This window comes from Salvelinus namaycush, chromosome 23 (assembly GCF_016432855.1).
Source record: "Salvelinus namaycush isolate Seneca chromosome 23, SaNama_1.0, whole genome shotgun sequence".
Taxonomy (NCBI): Eukaryota; Metazoa; Chordata; class Actinopteri; order Salmoniformes; family Salmonidae; genus Salvelinus; species Salvelinus namaycush.
Genome location: NC_052329.1, coordinates 16,790,424 through 16,804,038, shown reverse-complemented (window position 1 = coordinate 16,804,038; position 13,615 = coordinate 16,790,424). Strand labels below are relative to the sequence as shown.

The following is a 13,615-nucleotide window of genomic DNA, read 5'->3' as shown; positions in this document are numbered from 1 at the left end:
TTGGGGTGGGCCCCCAACCAAATCTCGCTTAGGGCCCCCAAAAGGGTAGAACCAGCACTGGGTGTAGAGGGTTGTAAATGGGTGTAGACTGATTGTAGAGGGGTGTATGGTGTAGATGAGTGTAGAGGGGTGTACACTTGGTGTAGAGGGATGTAGGGGGTGTATAGGGGTGTAGAGGGCTGGGGGGTGTAGTGGGGTGTAGGGAGTGTGGAGGGGTGTAGGGTGATGTATATGGGTATAGAGGGTGGTGTAGTGGGGTGTAGAGGAGGTGTAGTCGGGGTGGGGGGTTGTAGAGGGCAGTGTAGTGGGGTGTAGAGGAGGTGTAGTGGGGGTAGGGGGTGAAGAGGGGTGTAGAGGGTGGTGTAGTGGGGTAGGGGGGTGAAGAGGGGTATATAGGGTGGTGTAGTGGGGTGTAGAGGAGGTGTAGTGGGGGTAGGGGGTGAATAGGGGTGTAGAGGAGGTGTAGTGGGGTGTAGAGGAGGTGTAGTGGGGTGTAGAGGGTGGTGTAGTGGGGGTAGGAGGGTGAGGAGGGGTGTAGAGGGTGGTGTAGTGGGGTAGGGGGGTGAAGAGGGGTATATAGGGTGGTGTAGTGGGGTGTAGAGGAGGTGTAGTGGGGGTAGGGGGTGAATAGGGGTGTAGAGGAGGTGTAGTGGGGTGTAAAGGAGGTGTAGTGGGGTGTAGAGGAGGTTTAGTGGGGTAGGGGGGTGAAGAGGGGTGTAGAGGGTGGTGTAGTGGGGGTAGGGGGGTGAAGAGGGGTGTAGAGGGTGGTGTAGTGGGGGTAGGGGGGTGAAGAGGGGTGTAGAGGAGGTGTAGTGGGGTGTAGAGGAGGTGTAGTGGGGGTAGGGGGGTGTAGAGGGGTGTATGGGGATGTAGAGGGGTATAGTATGATGTAGTGGGGTGTAGTTGGGAGTAAACTGGGTGCAGAGGGGTGTAAAGGGCTGGTTGGTGAAGTGGGTTGTAGGGGGTGTAGAGAGTAGGGGGTTGTAGAGGGCTGTAGACTGGGTGTAGGGTGGTGTTTGGGGTGTAGACGGCAGTGGAGGGCTGTATAGGGGTGTACACTGGGTGTAGTGTAGAGGGTTGTAGGAGGCTTGGGGGCGTAGGGGGGTATAAAGGGATGTAGACTGGGTGTAGAGGGGTATAGACTTGGTGTATAGAGGGGTAGAGGGCTATATGATGTAGAGGGGTGTAGAGGGATGTAGACTGGGTGTAGTGGGGTGAAGAGGGGTGTAAAGGGGTGTAGAGGGCAGTAGACTGTGTGTATAGGGGTGTAGGGTGGTGTAGAGGGCTGTAATGTGGGTATAGACTGGGTGTAGAGGGGTGGGTGTAAGGGGGTGTATAGTGCTGTAGAGGTGTGTACACTGGGTGTAGAGTGTAGAGGGATGTAGAGGGCTAGGGGGATGTAAAGGGGTGTAGACTAGGTGTAGAGGGTTGTAGCGGGTGTATAGGGTTGTTGAGGGATATAGAGGGGTATAGACTGGGTGTAGAGGGGTGTAGAGGGGTATAAACTGGGTGTAGATGGGTGTAGAGGGGTATAGACTGGGTGTATAGAGGTGTAGATGAGTTTATGATGTAGGGGGTCTAGAGGGGTGTATGGTGTAAAGGGGTGTAGAGGGGTATAGACTCTGTGTCGTTGAGTGTTGGGTCAGGGGGTTTGGAGGGGTATTAAGGAGGTGTAAGGGGTTGTAAAGGGTGCAGGGGGGTGTAGGGCTATAGGGTGTATGGGAATGTAATGGGGTGTAGAGAGGTATAGTATGATGTAGAGGGGTGTAGAGGGGAGTAGACTGGGTGTAAAGGGCTGTATAGAGGTGTAGGGGGCTGGGGGTGTAGAGAGGTGTAGGGGGGTGTTGACAGCTGGGTGTAGGGGGGTGTTTAGTGGTGTAGAATGGTGTAGATGGGTGTAGAGGGCTGTGGATGGCGTATACTGGTTGTATAGGGGTTTAGAGTGGTGTAGGGTGTAGAGGGGTGTTGACTGGGTGTAGAAGGGTGTAAAGGGGTATAGACTGGGTGTAGTGAGGTGTAGGTTCAGGGGGTGTAGAGGTGTGTAGAGGAGGTGTAGTGGGGTGTAGGGGTTGTAGGGGGACATAGGGGGGTATAAAGGGGGTATAGACGGGTGTAGACACTTGTAGACGGGTGTAGACAGGGGTTTAGAGGGGTGTAGACACTTGTAGACTGGGTTTAGACGGGTGTAGACACTTGTAGACTGGGTTTAAAGGGGTGTAGACACTTGTAGACAGGTGTAGACTGGGTTTAGAGGGGTGTAGACACTTGTAGACTGGGTTTAGAGGGGTGTAGACACTTGTAGACTGATTGTAGAGGGGTGTATGGTGTATAGGGGTGTAGTGGGGTGTAGGGAGTGTAGAGGGGTGTAGGGGGGTGTAGACAGGTGGGTGTAGGGGGGTGTAGAGGAGGTGTAGTGGGGTGTAAAGGAGGTGTAGTGTGGGTAAGGGTGTGTAGAGGGCAGTGTAGTGGGGTGTAGAGGAGGTGTAGTGGGGGTAGGGGGTGAAGAGGGGTGTAGAGGGTGGTGTAGTGGGGTGTAGAGGAGGTGTAGTGGGGGTAGGGGGGAGAGGCGTTGTGTGACCTATCTAGGTCAAATAGGGGAGAGGCGTTGTGTTGTAGACTGGGTGTAGACTGGGTGTAGAGGGGTGGGTGTAAGGGGGTGTATAGTGCTGTAGAGGGGTGTACACTGGGTGTAGAGTGTAGAGGGATGTAGAGGGCTAGGGGGATGTAAAGGGGTGTAGACTAGGTGTAGAGGGTTGTAGCGGGTGTATAGGGTTGTTGAGGGATATAGAGGGGTATAGACTGGGTGTAGAGGGGTGTAGAGGGGTATAAACTGGGTGTAGAGGGGTGTAGAGGGGTATAGACTGGGTGTATAGAGGTGTAGATGAGTTTATGATGTAGGGGGTGTAGAGGGGTGTATGGTGTAAAGGGGTGTAGAGGGGTATAGACTCTGTGTCGTTGAGTGTTGGGTCAGGGGGTTTGGAGGGGTATTAAGGAGGTGTAAGGGGTTGTAAAGGGATGCAGGGGGGTGTAGGGCTATAGGGTGTATGGGAATGTAATGGGGTGTAGAGGGGTATAGTATGATGTAGGGGGGTGTAGAGAGGAGTAGACTGGGTGTAAAGGGCTGTATACAGGGGTTTAGAGGGGTGTAGACACTTGTAGACTGGGTTTAGACGGGTGTAGACACTTGTAGACTGGGTTTAAAGGGGTGTAGACACTTGTAGACAGGTGTAGACTGGGTTTAGAGGGGTGTAGACACTTGTAGACTGGGTTTAGAGGGGTGTAGACACTTGTAGACTGATTGTAGAGGGGTGTATGGTGTATAGGGGTGTAGGGAGTGTAGAGGGGTGTAGGGGGGTGTAGACAGGTGGGTGTAGGGGGGTGTAGAGGAGGTGTAGTGGGGTAGGGGGTGAATAGGGGTGTAGAGGAGGTGTAGTGGGGTGTAGAGGAGGTGTAGTGGGGGTAGGGGGTGAATAGGGGTGTAGAGGAAGTGTAGTGGGGTGTAGAGGAGGTGTAGTGGGGCAGGGGGTGAAGAGGGCTGTAGAGGGTGGTGTAGTGGGGGTAGGGGGTGAAGAGGGGTGTAGAGAGTGGTGTAGTGGGGGTAGGGGGGGTGAAGAGGGGTGTAGAGGGTGGTGTAGTGGGGTGTAGAGGAGGTGTAGTGGGGGTAGGGGGTGAAGAGGGGTGTAAAGGAGGTGTAGTGGGGTGTAGAGGAGGTTTAGTGGGGTAGGGGGGTGAAGAGGGGTGTAGAGGGTGGTGTAGTGGGGGTAGGGGGGTGAAGAGGGGTGTAGAGGGTGGTGTAGTGGGGGTAGGGGGGTGAAGAGGGGTGTAGAGGAGGTGTAGTGGGGGTAGGGGGGTGTAGAGGGGTGTATGGGGATGTAGAGGGGTATAGTATGATGTAGTGGGGTGTAGTTGGGAGTAAACTGGGTGCAGAGGGGTGTAAAGGGCTGGTTGGTGAAGTGGGTTGTAGGAGGTGTAGAGAGTAGGGGGTTGTAGAGGGCTGTAGACTGGGTGTAGGGTGGTGTTTGGGGTGTAGATGGCAGTGGAGGGCTGTATAGGGGTGTACACTGGGTGTAGTGTAGAGGGTTGTAGGAGGCTTGGGGGTGTAGGGGGGTATAAAGGGATGTAGACTGGGTGTAGAGGGTTGTAGCGGGGTGTAGAGGGGTATAGACTTGGTGTATAGAGGGGTAGAGGGCTATATGATGTAGAGGGGTGTAGAGGGATGTAGAGGGGTATAGAGGGGTATAGATGGTGTAGAGGGGTATAGAGGGGTGTAGACTGGGTGTAGTGGGGTGAAGAGGGGTGTAAAGGGGTGTAGAGGGCAGTAGACTGTGGGTATAGGGGTGTAGGGTGGTGTAGAGGGCTGTAATGTGGGTATAGACTGGGTGTAGAGGGGTGGGTGTAAGGGGGTGTATAGTGCTGTAGAGGGGTGTACACTGGGTGTAGAGTGTAGAGGGATGTAGAGGGCTAGGGGGATGTAAAGGGGTGTAGACTAGGTGTAGAGGGTTGTAGCGGGTGTATAGGGTTGTTGAGGGATATAGAGGGGTATAGACTGGGTGTAGAGGGGTGTAGAGGGGTATAAACTGGGTGTAGAGGGGTGTAGAGGGGTATAGACTGGGTGTATAGAGGTGTAGATGAGTTTATGATGTAGGGGGTGTAGAGGGGTGTATGGTGTAAAGGGGTGTAGAGGGGTATAGACTATGTGTCGTTGAGTGTTGGGTCAGGGGGTTTGGAGGGGTATTAAGGAGGTGTAAGGGGTTGTAAAGGGGTGCAGGGGGGTGTAGGGCTATAGGGTGTATGGGAATGTAATGGGGTGTAGAGGGGTATAGTATGATGTAGGGGGGTGTAGAGGGGAGTAGACTGGGTGTAAAGGGCTGTATAGAGGTGTAGGGGGCTGGGGGTGTAGAGAGGTGTAGGGGGGTGTTGACAGCTGGGTGTAGGGGGGTGTTTAGTGGTGTAGAATGGTGTAGATGGGTGTAGAGGGCTGTGGATGGCGTATACTGGTTGTATAGGGGTTTAGAGTGGTGTAGGGTGTAGAGGGGTGTTGACTGGGTGTAGAAGGGTGTAAAGGGGTATAGACTGGGTGTAGTGAGGTGTAGGTTCAGGGGGTGTAGAGGTGTGTAGAGGAGGTGTAGTGGGGTGTAGGGGTTGTAGGGGGACGTAGAGGGGTATAAAGGGGGTATAGACAGGTGTAGACACTTGTAGACGGGTGTAGACAGGGGTTTAGAGGGGTGTAGACACTTGTAGACTGGGTTTAGACGGGTGTAGACACTTGTAGACTGGGTGTAAAGGGGTGTAGACACTTGTAGACAGGTGTAGACTGGGTTTAAAGGGGTGTAGACACTTGTAGACTGGGTTTAGAGGGGTGTAGACACTTGTAGACTGATTGTAGAGGGGTGTATGGTATATAGGGGTGTAGTGGGGTGTAGGGAGTGTAGAGGGGTGTAGGGGGGTGTAGGGGGGTGGGTGTAGGGGGTGTAGAGGAGGTGTAGTGGGGTGTAAAGGAGGTGTAGTGTGGGTAAGGGTGTGTAGAGGGCAGTGTAGTGGGGTGTAGAGGAGGTGTAGTGGGGGTAGGGGGTGAAGAGGGGTGTAGAGGGTGGTGTAGTGGGGTGTAGAGGAGGTGTAGTGGGGGTAGGGGGGAGAGGCGTTGTGTGACCTATCTAGGTCAAATAGGGGAGAGGCGTTGTGTTGTAGACTGGGTGTAGACTGGGTGTAGAGGGGTGTATACAGGTTTATAGGGCTGGGGGGTATAGAGAGGTCTATGGGGGTGTAGAGAGCTGTAAAGCGGCATATATTGGGTGTAGGGGGGGGGGGGGTGTAGAGAGGTGTAGAGGAGTGTAGACTGGTTATAGAGGGTGTAGACCAGTATACATTGCTGGGGGGTTGTAGTGGGTTGTAGGGGGTGTCGAGGCCTGTAGAGGGGTGTGGATGGGTGTAGAAGGCTAGGGGGTATAGGGAGGTGTAAGGCGGTGTAGGGTGTATGGGGGTGTATTGAGGTGAAGAGGGCTGTGGAGGGGTATAGACTGGGTGGCGAGGGGTGGAGAGGGTATAGAGTGCTGGGGGTGTATTGGGGTGTAGACTTGGTGTAGAGGGGTGTAAATGTGTGTAGAGGGTTGTAAAGGGGTGTAGAAGGGTGTAGAGGGCTGGAGGATGTGGGGGATGCAGAGGGGTGTAGGGTGTCTAGTGGGGTGTAGTGGGGAGTAGATGGGTGTAGAATGCTGTAGAGGAGTGTAGACTAGGTGAAGAGGCATGTAGAGGGCTGTAAAGGGGTGTAGAAGGGTGTAGAGAGATGGGGGGGGTGTAGCGGGGTGTAGGTGGGTATATTGGGATGTCGAGGGGTGTAGACTTGGTGTAGATGGGTGTAGAAGGGTTTAGAGGGCTGGGGGGTGTAGTGGGGTGTAGGGGTGTGTGCAGAGGGGTGTAGACTGGTGTAGATGGGTGAAAAGAGGTGTACAGGGTTGTAGAGGGTTGTGGGGTTTAGTAGAATGTAGGGGGTTGTAGAGGTGTGTAGACGGGTGTAGAGGGCTGGAGGTGTAGGGAGGTGTAGAGGGGTGTAGAGGGTTGTAGAGGGTTTTAGAGGTGTGTAGACGGTTGTAGAGGGCTGGAGGTGTAGAGGGGTGTAGATGGGTGGGTGTAGACTGGGTTTAGAGGGGTGTAGAATGGTTTAGAGGGGTGTAGACGAGTGCAGATGGGTGTAGAGGGATGTAGACTGGGTTGGGTAGGCTGTAGGGGTGCGTAGAGAGGTGTAGGGTGGTTTAGAGGGCTGCAGAGTGGTGTAGAGAAGTGTACAGGGGTGTAGGAGGGAGTAGAGAGGTGTAGGGTGGTTTAGAGGGCTGTAGAGTGGTGTAGAGAGGTGTACAAGGGTGTAGGGGGGAGTAGAGAGGTGTAGGGTGGTTTAGAGGGCTGTAGAGTGGTGTACAGGGGTGTAGGGGATGTAGAGAGGTGTAGGGTGGTTTAGAGGGCTGTAGAGTGGTGTAGAGAGGTGTACAGGGCTGTAGGGGGTGTAGAGAGGTGTAGGGTGGTTTAGAGGGCTGTAGAGTGGTAGAGAGGTGTACAGGGGTGTAGGGGGGAGGTGAGAGGAGTAGGGTGGTTTAGAGGGCTGTAGAGTGGTGTAGAGAGATTTACAGGGGTGTAGGGGGGAGTAGAGAGGTGTAGGGTGGTTTAGAGGGCTGTAGAGAGGTGTACAGGTGTGTAGGGGGGAGGTGAGAGGAGTAGGGTGGTTTAGAGGGCTGTAGAGTGGTGTATAGAGGTGTACAGGGGTGTAGAGAGGTGTATGGTGGTTTAGAGGGCTGTAGAGTGGTGTAGAGAGGTGTAGGGGGGTTTAGAAAGCTGTAAAGGGGTGTAAAGGGGTTTAGAGGGCTGGGGGTGTAGTAGGCTGTATGGGGTGTAGAGGGTGTGTGGGTTTGTGGTGAAGGGAGGGCTTCGACGCTGTAGACAGGTGTAGACTGGGTGTAGAGCGGTTTAGAGGGTTGTAGAGGGTTGGGGGGTTTAGTAGGCTGTTGTAGAGGGGTGTAGAGGGCTGTAGAGGGCTGTAGAGGGCTGTAGAGGGGTGTAGAGAGCTGTAGAGGTGTGTAGAGGGGTGTAGAGGTGTGTAGAGGGCTGTTGGGTCTAAAGGGTGTAGATGGGTGTAGACTGGGTGTAGACTAGGTGTAGACGGTTGTAGAGAGGTGTAGAGCGCTGGGGGTGTAAGGGGTGTAGAGAGGTGTAGAAAGCCGTAGAGGGGTGTAAAGGGGTGTAGATGGATATAGAGTGGTGTAGAGGGTTGTAGAGGGCTCAGGTGTAAGGGGGTTTAGAAGGGTGTAGGGGGTGTAGACTGGGTTTAGAGGGGTGTAGAATGGTATAGAGGGGTGTAGATGAGTGTAGACGAGTGTAGATGGGTGTAGTAGGCTGTAGGGAGGTGTAGAGGGAAGGAGAGGGGTGTATGGTTGTGTAGAGATCTGTAGAGGGGTGTAGAGTGGTGTAGAATGGTTTAGAGGCATGTAGATGGGTTTAGAGGGGTGTAGACTGGGTGGAGAGAGTTGTAGAGGGCTGTACAGGATTGTAGAGGACTGTAAAAGACTGTAGAGAGCTGTAGAGGGCTGTAGAGGGGTGTAGATTGCATGTAGAAGGGTATAGAATGATGTAGATTCAGTGTGGTGAGCTATAGTGTGGTGTAGAGGGGCTGTATGGTGTAGATGGGTGTAGAAGGGTGTAGCGGGATGTACGGGGGTGTAGAGGGGTGTAGACTAGGTGTAGAGGGGTATAGCGGGTGTAAAGGCGTGATCCAAACATTGTATAAATCCCATACTATTTAGTCAATCAACCCGAGGGTAAGATCTCTTTAATCAAGTTAAGAGGATCTGTGGAGACATTTTAGCAGGAAGGCATTAAAAGAGTCCCGTAGACAAACATAATCCATAAGTAATTGATGAAGAGAAGAAGCTCTAAATCTAAATCACTTAGAATAATTAAAGACAATGAGAGAGAAGATGGATATATACATGTGCTGCTGTCCCGGGTGATAAAAAGCACAGGCAGGCAATAAGAGGAGGAACAGAGGAGAGGAGGAATGTTCACCTCTCTCCACCCTCCTCCTCCTCATTTTCTCCTCTTTCGCTGAAGACAGGAAGCAGCTGGGATGCATCATTGAGAATGACTTGTGATACATATCCATTTTCATCCAAAATATATTAGGCCAAACATCTGGATGGTCAGAGGGGTAATGGCTATTGTATATTTTATGAGAGCAGGAAGTGTAGCTGGAGAGTTAATCATGTGAATGAGGCGGTTCAGGTGGAGGCAGATTCCCTGTTCAAATCACTGTGTCAGCTTCCAAAGGTCAGTCGCTGCAGAATGACAGTAAAGACCTTGGCGACTGAGTGGCCATCATCATTTTGAAGAACTAGTGTGCTATTGCCAATGAGCCAAATGCCCATTTTGGATGTTGCATTTGGATATCTAATGTAATTTCTCAACAGGATGTGCCAGTCTTGTGTGTTGCCATGTTTAATCTACCATCTTTTTATAGACAATCACTGCTTTTGATGGACACAATGAATACTCTTCTGGCAATAATAGTGGCGGTCTGACCTGTATCTCTACTCCATAGCCCATGTAGACCGTGACGGTGTAGGTGCAGTCCACAGAGGAGTAGTAATGAGAGCTGGATGGCTGGGGCGTCTCTATGTAGCCCTCTGGTGATGTCAAGTTGAAGATGCAGGGAGCTGCAAGGACAGAAAATACAGAAAATACAGAAAAAACATTGAGGACCAGTGACAACCCCTAACTAACCGGCATGGGGGGAACGATCTGGAGAAGACTGCCCAGAGCAGAGTGCGTTGGAGAGGTTTTGTCGATGGCCTATGCTCCAAAGGAGAGATGTGCCTAAGTAAGTAAGACACCCCCTCACTCCAAAAGAACCCTCGCTGGTCCCATTAGCGCTCTCTCTCTCTCACTCACACCAGCACCCCCCACTTTAATAGTGTGGGGCCCTCTCTCTCTCCTCTTTGGTTGTGTGCTCGAGGGACAGATCAGGTGGAGGGAATGACCACAGACTATTTTCTGGTTGCCTTGAGGTCTTTCTGTTCGACTGCCTTGTTTAATTTCTATCTTTGAGTTTCCTCCAGAGAGAGGGATGACACAGGACGTTACTGTGTGCTTGTGTGCTTGTGTGTGTGCTTCATATGTAGCCCTCATCCTCCACATACAACACCCGTTCTGGCAGTCACATTCTGTTAAAGGTCCCCAAAGCACACACATCCCCGGGTCGCACGTTTCTTCAGTTATGGGACCCCTTATTAAGGGGTCCCAGTGGGTAAAGCACAAATTATGCAGAGCCTGCGTCTGGAGCGTTCCACTCTAAGATTCCAAACTGGACTCAGGGGTAGATATAACATAGTAAATGTAAATCTGTCTTCCTCCATTTAGTATGATATGTTATGTTCAGTATAGTATGTATTCATTTGTGGTTGTCCATCATCCATTTGTATGATATGTTAGGAATTGCAATTCGCACAATAATGTTATGAATTTGCAATACCAATTCCAATTTATTGTGGCTAACGTTACCTAGATGGCTAAAGCTAATGTTAGCTAGGTGGCTAACGTTTGCTAGGCCAGGGGTTAGGGTTAGGGGTTAGGGTTAAAGTTAGGGGAAGGGTTAGCTAACAAAGTAGCTAAAAAGTAGTAAGTAGTTGCAAAGTTGCTAATTAGTTAAAATGCTAAAGTTGTCAGTGATGAGATTCGAACACACAACCTTTGGGTTGCTAGACGTTCACGTTAAATGTCAACCCATCCGTCCCAACCAGTCACCCTCTTGTTTTTTTGCCTTAAGCAACCTTCTGTCTTATGTAACCATACCAAACCTAACATAATAATTTGAGTGTCCTGTATTTGCATTTACTATGTTATGTCTAGTCTATGAGACCAGGCTGAAAGTTCTCCTTCTTCACTCCCACCATAACACAAATGTGTCTCAGTATCTCATGTTTGCAATCTGGTTTCCACTCCATTTCAGGAGCACTTGATTGAGTGTGAGAGGAGGAGGAATACTGATGTTATAATTAATTTAAGCCCATTGGTTGTTTAGATATGTGAGCTGCAAACAAAGAGGATTGAGAGTGAGCACACTGGTGTCTCAGACAGACAGACACAGGGCTGCTCTGTTGGAAATGGTGAAACACAGTCACTTTACAACCCACCAAGGCCCAGGATTATCTCTAGGACTGCATAATGAGAATCTGAGCTTGCTGTTCATTATACCTTCACAATGAAGACAGAATCACGGAAACTGCTGTTAGGTGTATTGCAGGATATTGTATCTGTATGTCTCTGGGTAAGAGTAGGTGATCATTACAAATGTGTAGCCTGGCTGTGTTACATTACCTGGGTGGTGCATGGTGGTGATGTTGGTGGTTGTGGTTATAGTGGTCGAAGTGGTCTCCTCATCCACAGCACCAGATACTGCCGATGTCCCAATCTCTATCCCATCACTGGCGTGGCTCATGTTGTGTTCCTCTGACTTCCCTGCATCTTGCTCCACTAAAGTGGTCAAGGCTGGGGGAGTCATGGTGGATGCAGTGGGGACCTCAGAGTACATGTCACCCATAGGAGCAGCCATGTTGGGGGTGTTTGAGCGGGGAGAGGGAGCGGAGGTGTGCATGACAGGAGTGGTCAGGGTATCCATGGCATCAGCTTCCTCTGTCCTTCCTCCCCTGCCATTGGTCAACGCCACTCTCTGATTCACAGAGACACGCCCCTCTGGAGCAACGCTGCCCTTTGTTGCCAACGGTGACATGGCTGTTGCAACAGCGGTAGTGGTTGAGGCAACACCGGAGAAAACTAGCGCGTCCTTGTGTGGCACCGTGTGAGTGGAGGAGGGGTCCCTGGCATAGTGGGGACCTGAGGGTGGCATAGCGGGGTGGGTCTCCACACCCCCACTGTCCTCAAAGAAATGCCTTTGTCCTTGGAGGGACTCCTGTAAGAGGAAGCCCTTGTAGAGAGGGTGGTGGTTGTGGGCGTTCAGGGTCGGGGCGGTTGTCACCAGGGACCTGACCTCTCTGACCTCTCTGTCAGTGTCCCGTGTGGTGGGGTACAGGCTGGGGCCACCACTCTCAGAATGTCCCCTCTGTGTGACGGACGTCCCATCCTCAGAATAGGAGCCTGGAACAACACACACAGAGCACATAAATACCAGGTACATTTTGTGTCACACAGGAAAGATAATATCCCAAAACTGTTTAAAGCAGATAAGCGTCGCGCTGTAACATGCTGTAGGTTTTGATAAGAGTCCCTTCTGAAAACACAGGGCAGTGAAGCCCAAAGAGATTTTCTGTGATTGCTTATTTCAATGGTTTCTACTCCTCCTCATCAATTAGTAAATATGAATTCTTTAGCTGCTTTAATGAGCCTATATGATGGCCTATGTCAAATGTGGGAAATTAAATGGATCTCCCCCTTATGCACCTTCAGATGTAATCTAGAGCACTCCAGGAGCCTGTCATCCTACTGCAGCCTACCAAGAGCCTTTCATCCTACTGCAGCTTACCAGGGGCCTGTCATCCTACCACAGCCTACTAGGAGCCTGACATCCTACAGCAGCCTACCAGGAGCCTGGAATGGTTCCTCTCTTCACAATGTTAGTATATATACTGTATATACTACCGTTCAAAAGTTTAGGGTCTTTTAGAAATATCCATGTTTTTGAAAGAAAAGCACATTTTTTGTCCATTAAAAAAAACATCAAATTGATCCGAAATACAGTGTAGACATTGTTACTGTTGTAAATGACTATTGTAGCTGGAAACAGCTGATTTTTAAAGGAATATCTACATAGGCGTACAAATCAAATCAAAGTTTATTTGTCACGTGCGCCGAATACAACAGGTGTAGACTTTACAGTGAAATGCTTACTTACAGGCTCTAACCAACAGTGCAAAAAAGGTATTAGGTGAACAATAGGTAAGTAAAGAAATAAAAACAACAGTAAAAAGACAGTGAAAAATAACAGTAGCGAGGCTATATACAGTAGCGAGGCTATAACAGTAGGCATGCTACATACAGGCACCAGTTAGTCAGGCTGATTGAGGTAGTATGTACATGAATGTACAGTTAAAGTGACTATGGATATATGATAAACAGAGAGTAGCAGTAGAGTAAAAGAGGGGTTGGCGGGTGGTGGGTGGCGGGACACAATGTAGATTGTAGCCCGGTTAGCCAATGTGCGGGGGCACTGGTTTGTCGGGCCAAATCAAATCAAATCAAATTTTATTTGTCACATACACATGGTTAGCAGATGTTAATGCGAGTGTAGCGAAATGCTTGTGCTTCTAGTTCCGACAATGCAGTAATAACCAACGAGTAATCTAACCTAACAATTCCACAACTACTACCTTATACAAACAAGTGTAAAAGGATAAAGAATATGTACATGAAGATATATGAATGAGTGATGGTACAGAACGGCATAGGCAAGATGCAGTAGATGGTATAAAGTACAGTATATACATATGAGATGAGTAATGTAGGGTATATAAACATAAAGTGGCATAGTTTAAAGTGGCTAGTGATACATGTATTACATAAAGATGGCAAGATGCAGTAGATGATATAGAGTACAGTATATACATATACATATGAGATGAGTAATGTAGGGTATGTAAACATTATATTAAGTGGCATTGTTTAAAGTGGCTAGTGATACATTTTTACATACATTTCCATCAATTCCCATTATTAAAGTGGCTGGAGTTGAGTCAGTATGTTGGCAGCGGGCACTAAATGTTAGTGGTGGCTGTTTAACAGTCTGATGGCCTTGAGAAGCTGTTTTTCAGTCTCTCGGTCCCTGCTTTGATGCACCTGTACTGACCTCGCCTTCTGGATGATAGCGGGGTGAACAGGCAGTGGCTCGGGTGGTTGTTGTCCATGATGATCTTTATGGCCTTCCTGTGACATCGGGTGGTGTAGGTGTCCTGGAGGGCAGGTAGTTTGCCCCCGGTGATGCGTTGTGCAGACCTCACTACCCTCTGGAGAGCCTTATGGTTGTGGGCGGAGCAGTTGCCGTACCAGGCGGTGATACAGCCCGACAGGATGCTCTCGATTGTGCATCTGTAGAAGTTTGTGAGTGCTTTTGGTGACAAGCTGA

General features: G+C 50.4%; 1 protein-coding gene across 2 annotated transcripts in view; it reads right to left on the bottom strand.

Moving 5' to 3' along the window:
* LOC120018123 (seizure protein 6 homolog) overlaps positions 1 to 13,615 on the bottom strand; it is a 143,651-nt gene that overhangs the window by 60,994 nt on the left and 69,042 nt on the right. For both annotated transcript variants that reach the window (XM_038961125.1, XM_038961126.1), the window contains exons 2-3: positions 10,858 to 11,634; positions 9,064 to 9,197 (exon numbers count right to left, since the gene is read on the bottom strand). In XM_038961125.1, coding sequence (XP_038817053.1) covers positions 9,064 to 9,197; positions 10,858 to 11,634 — 911 coding nt within the window. The remainder of the gene's footprint in view (positions 1 to 9,063; positions 9,198 to 10,857; positions 11,635 to 13,615) is intronic.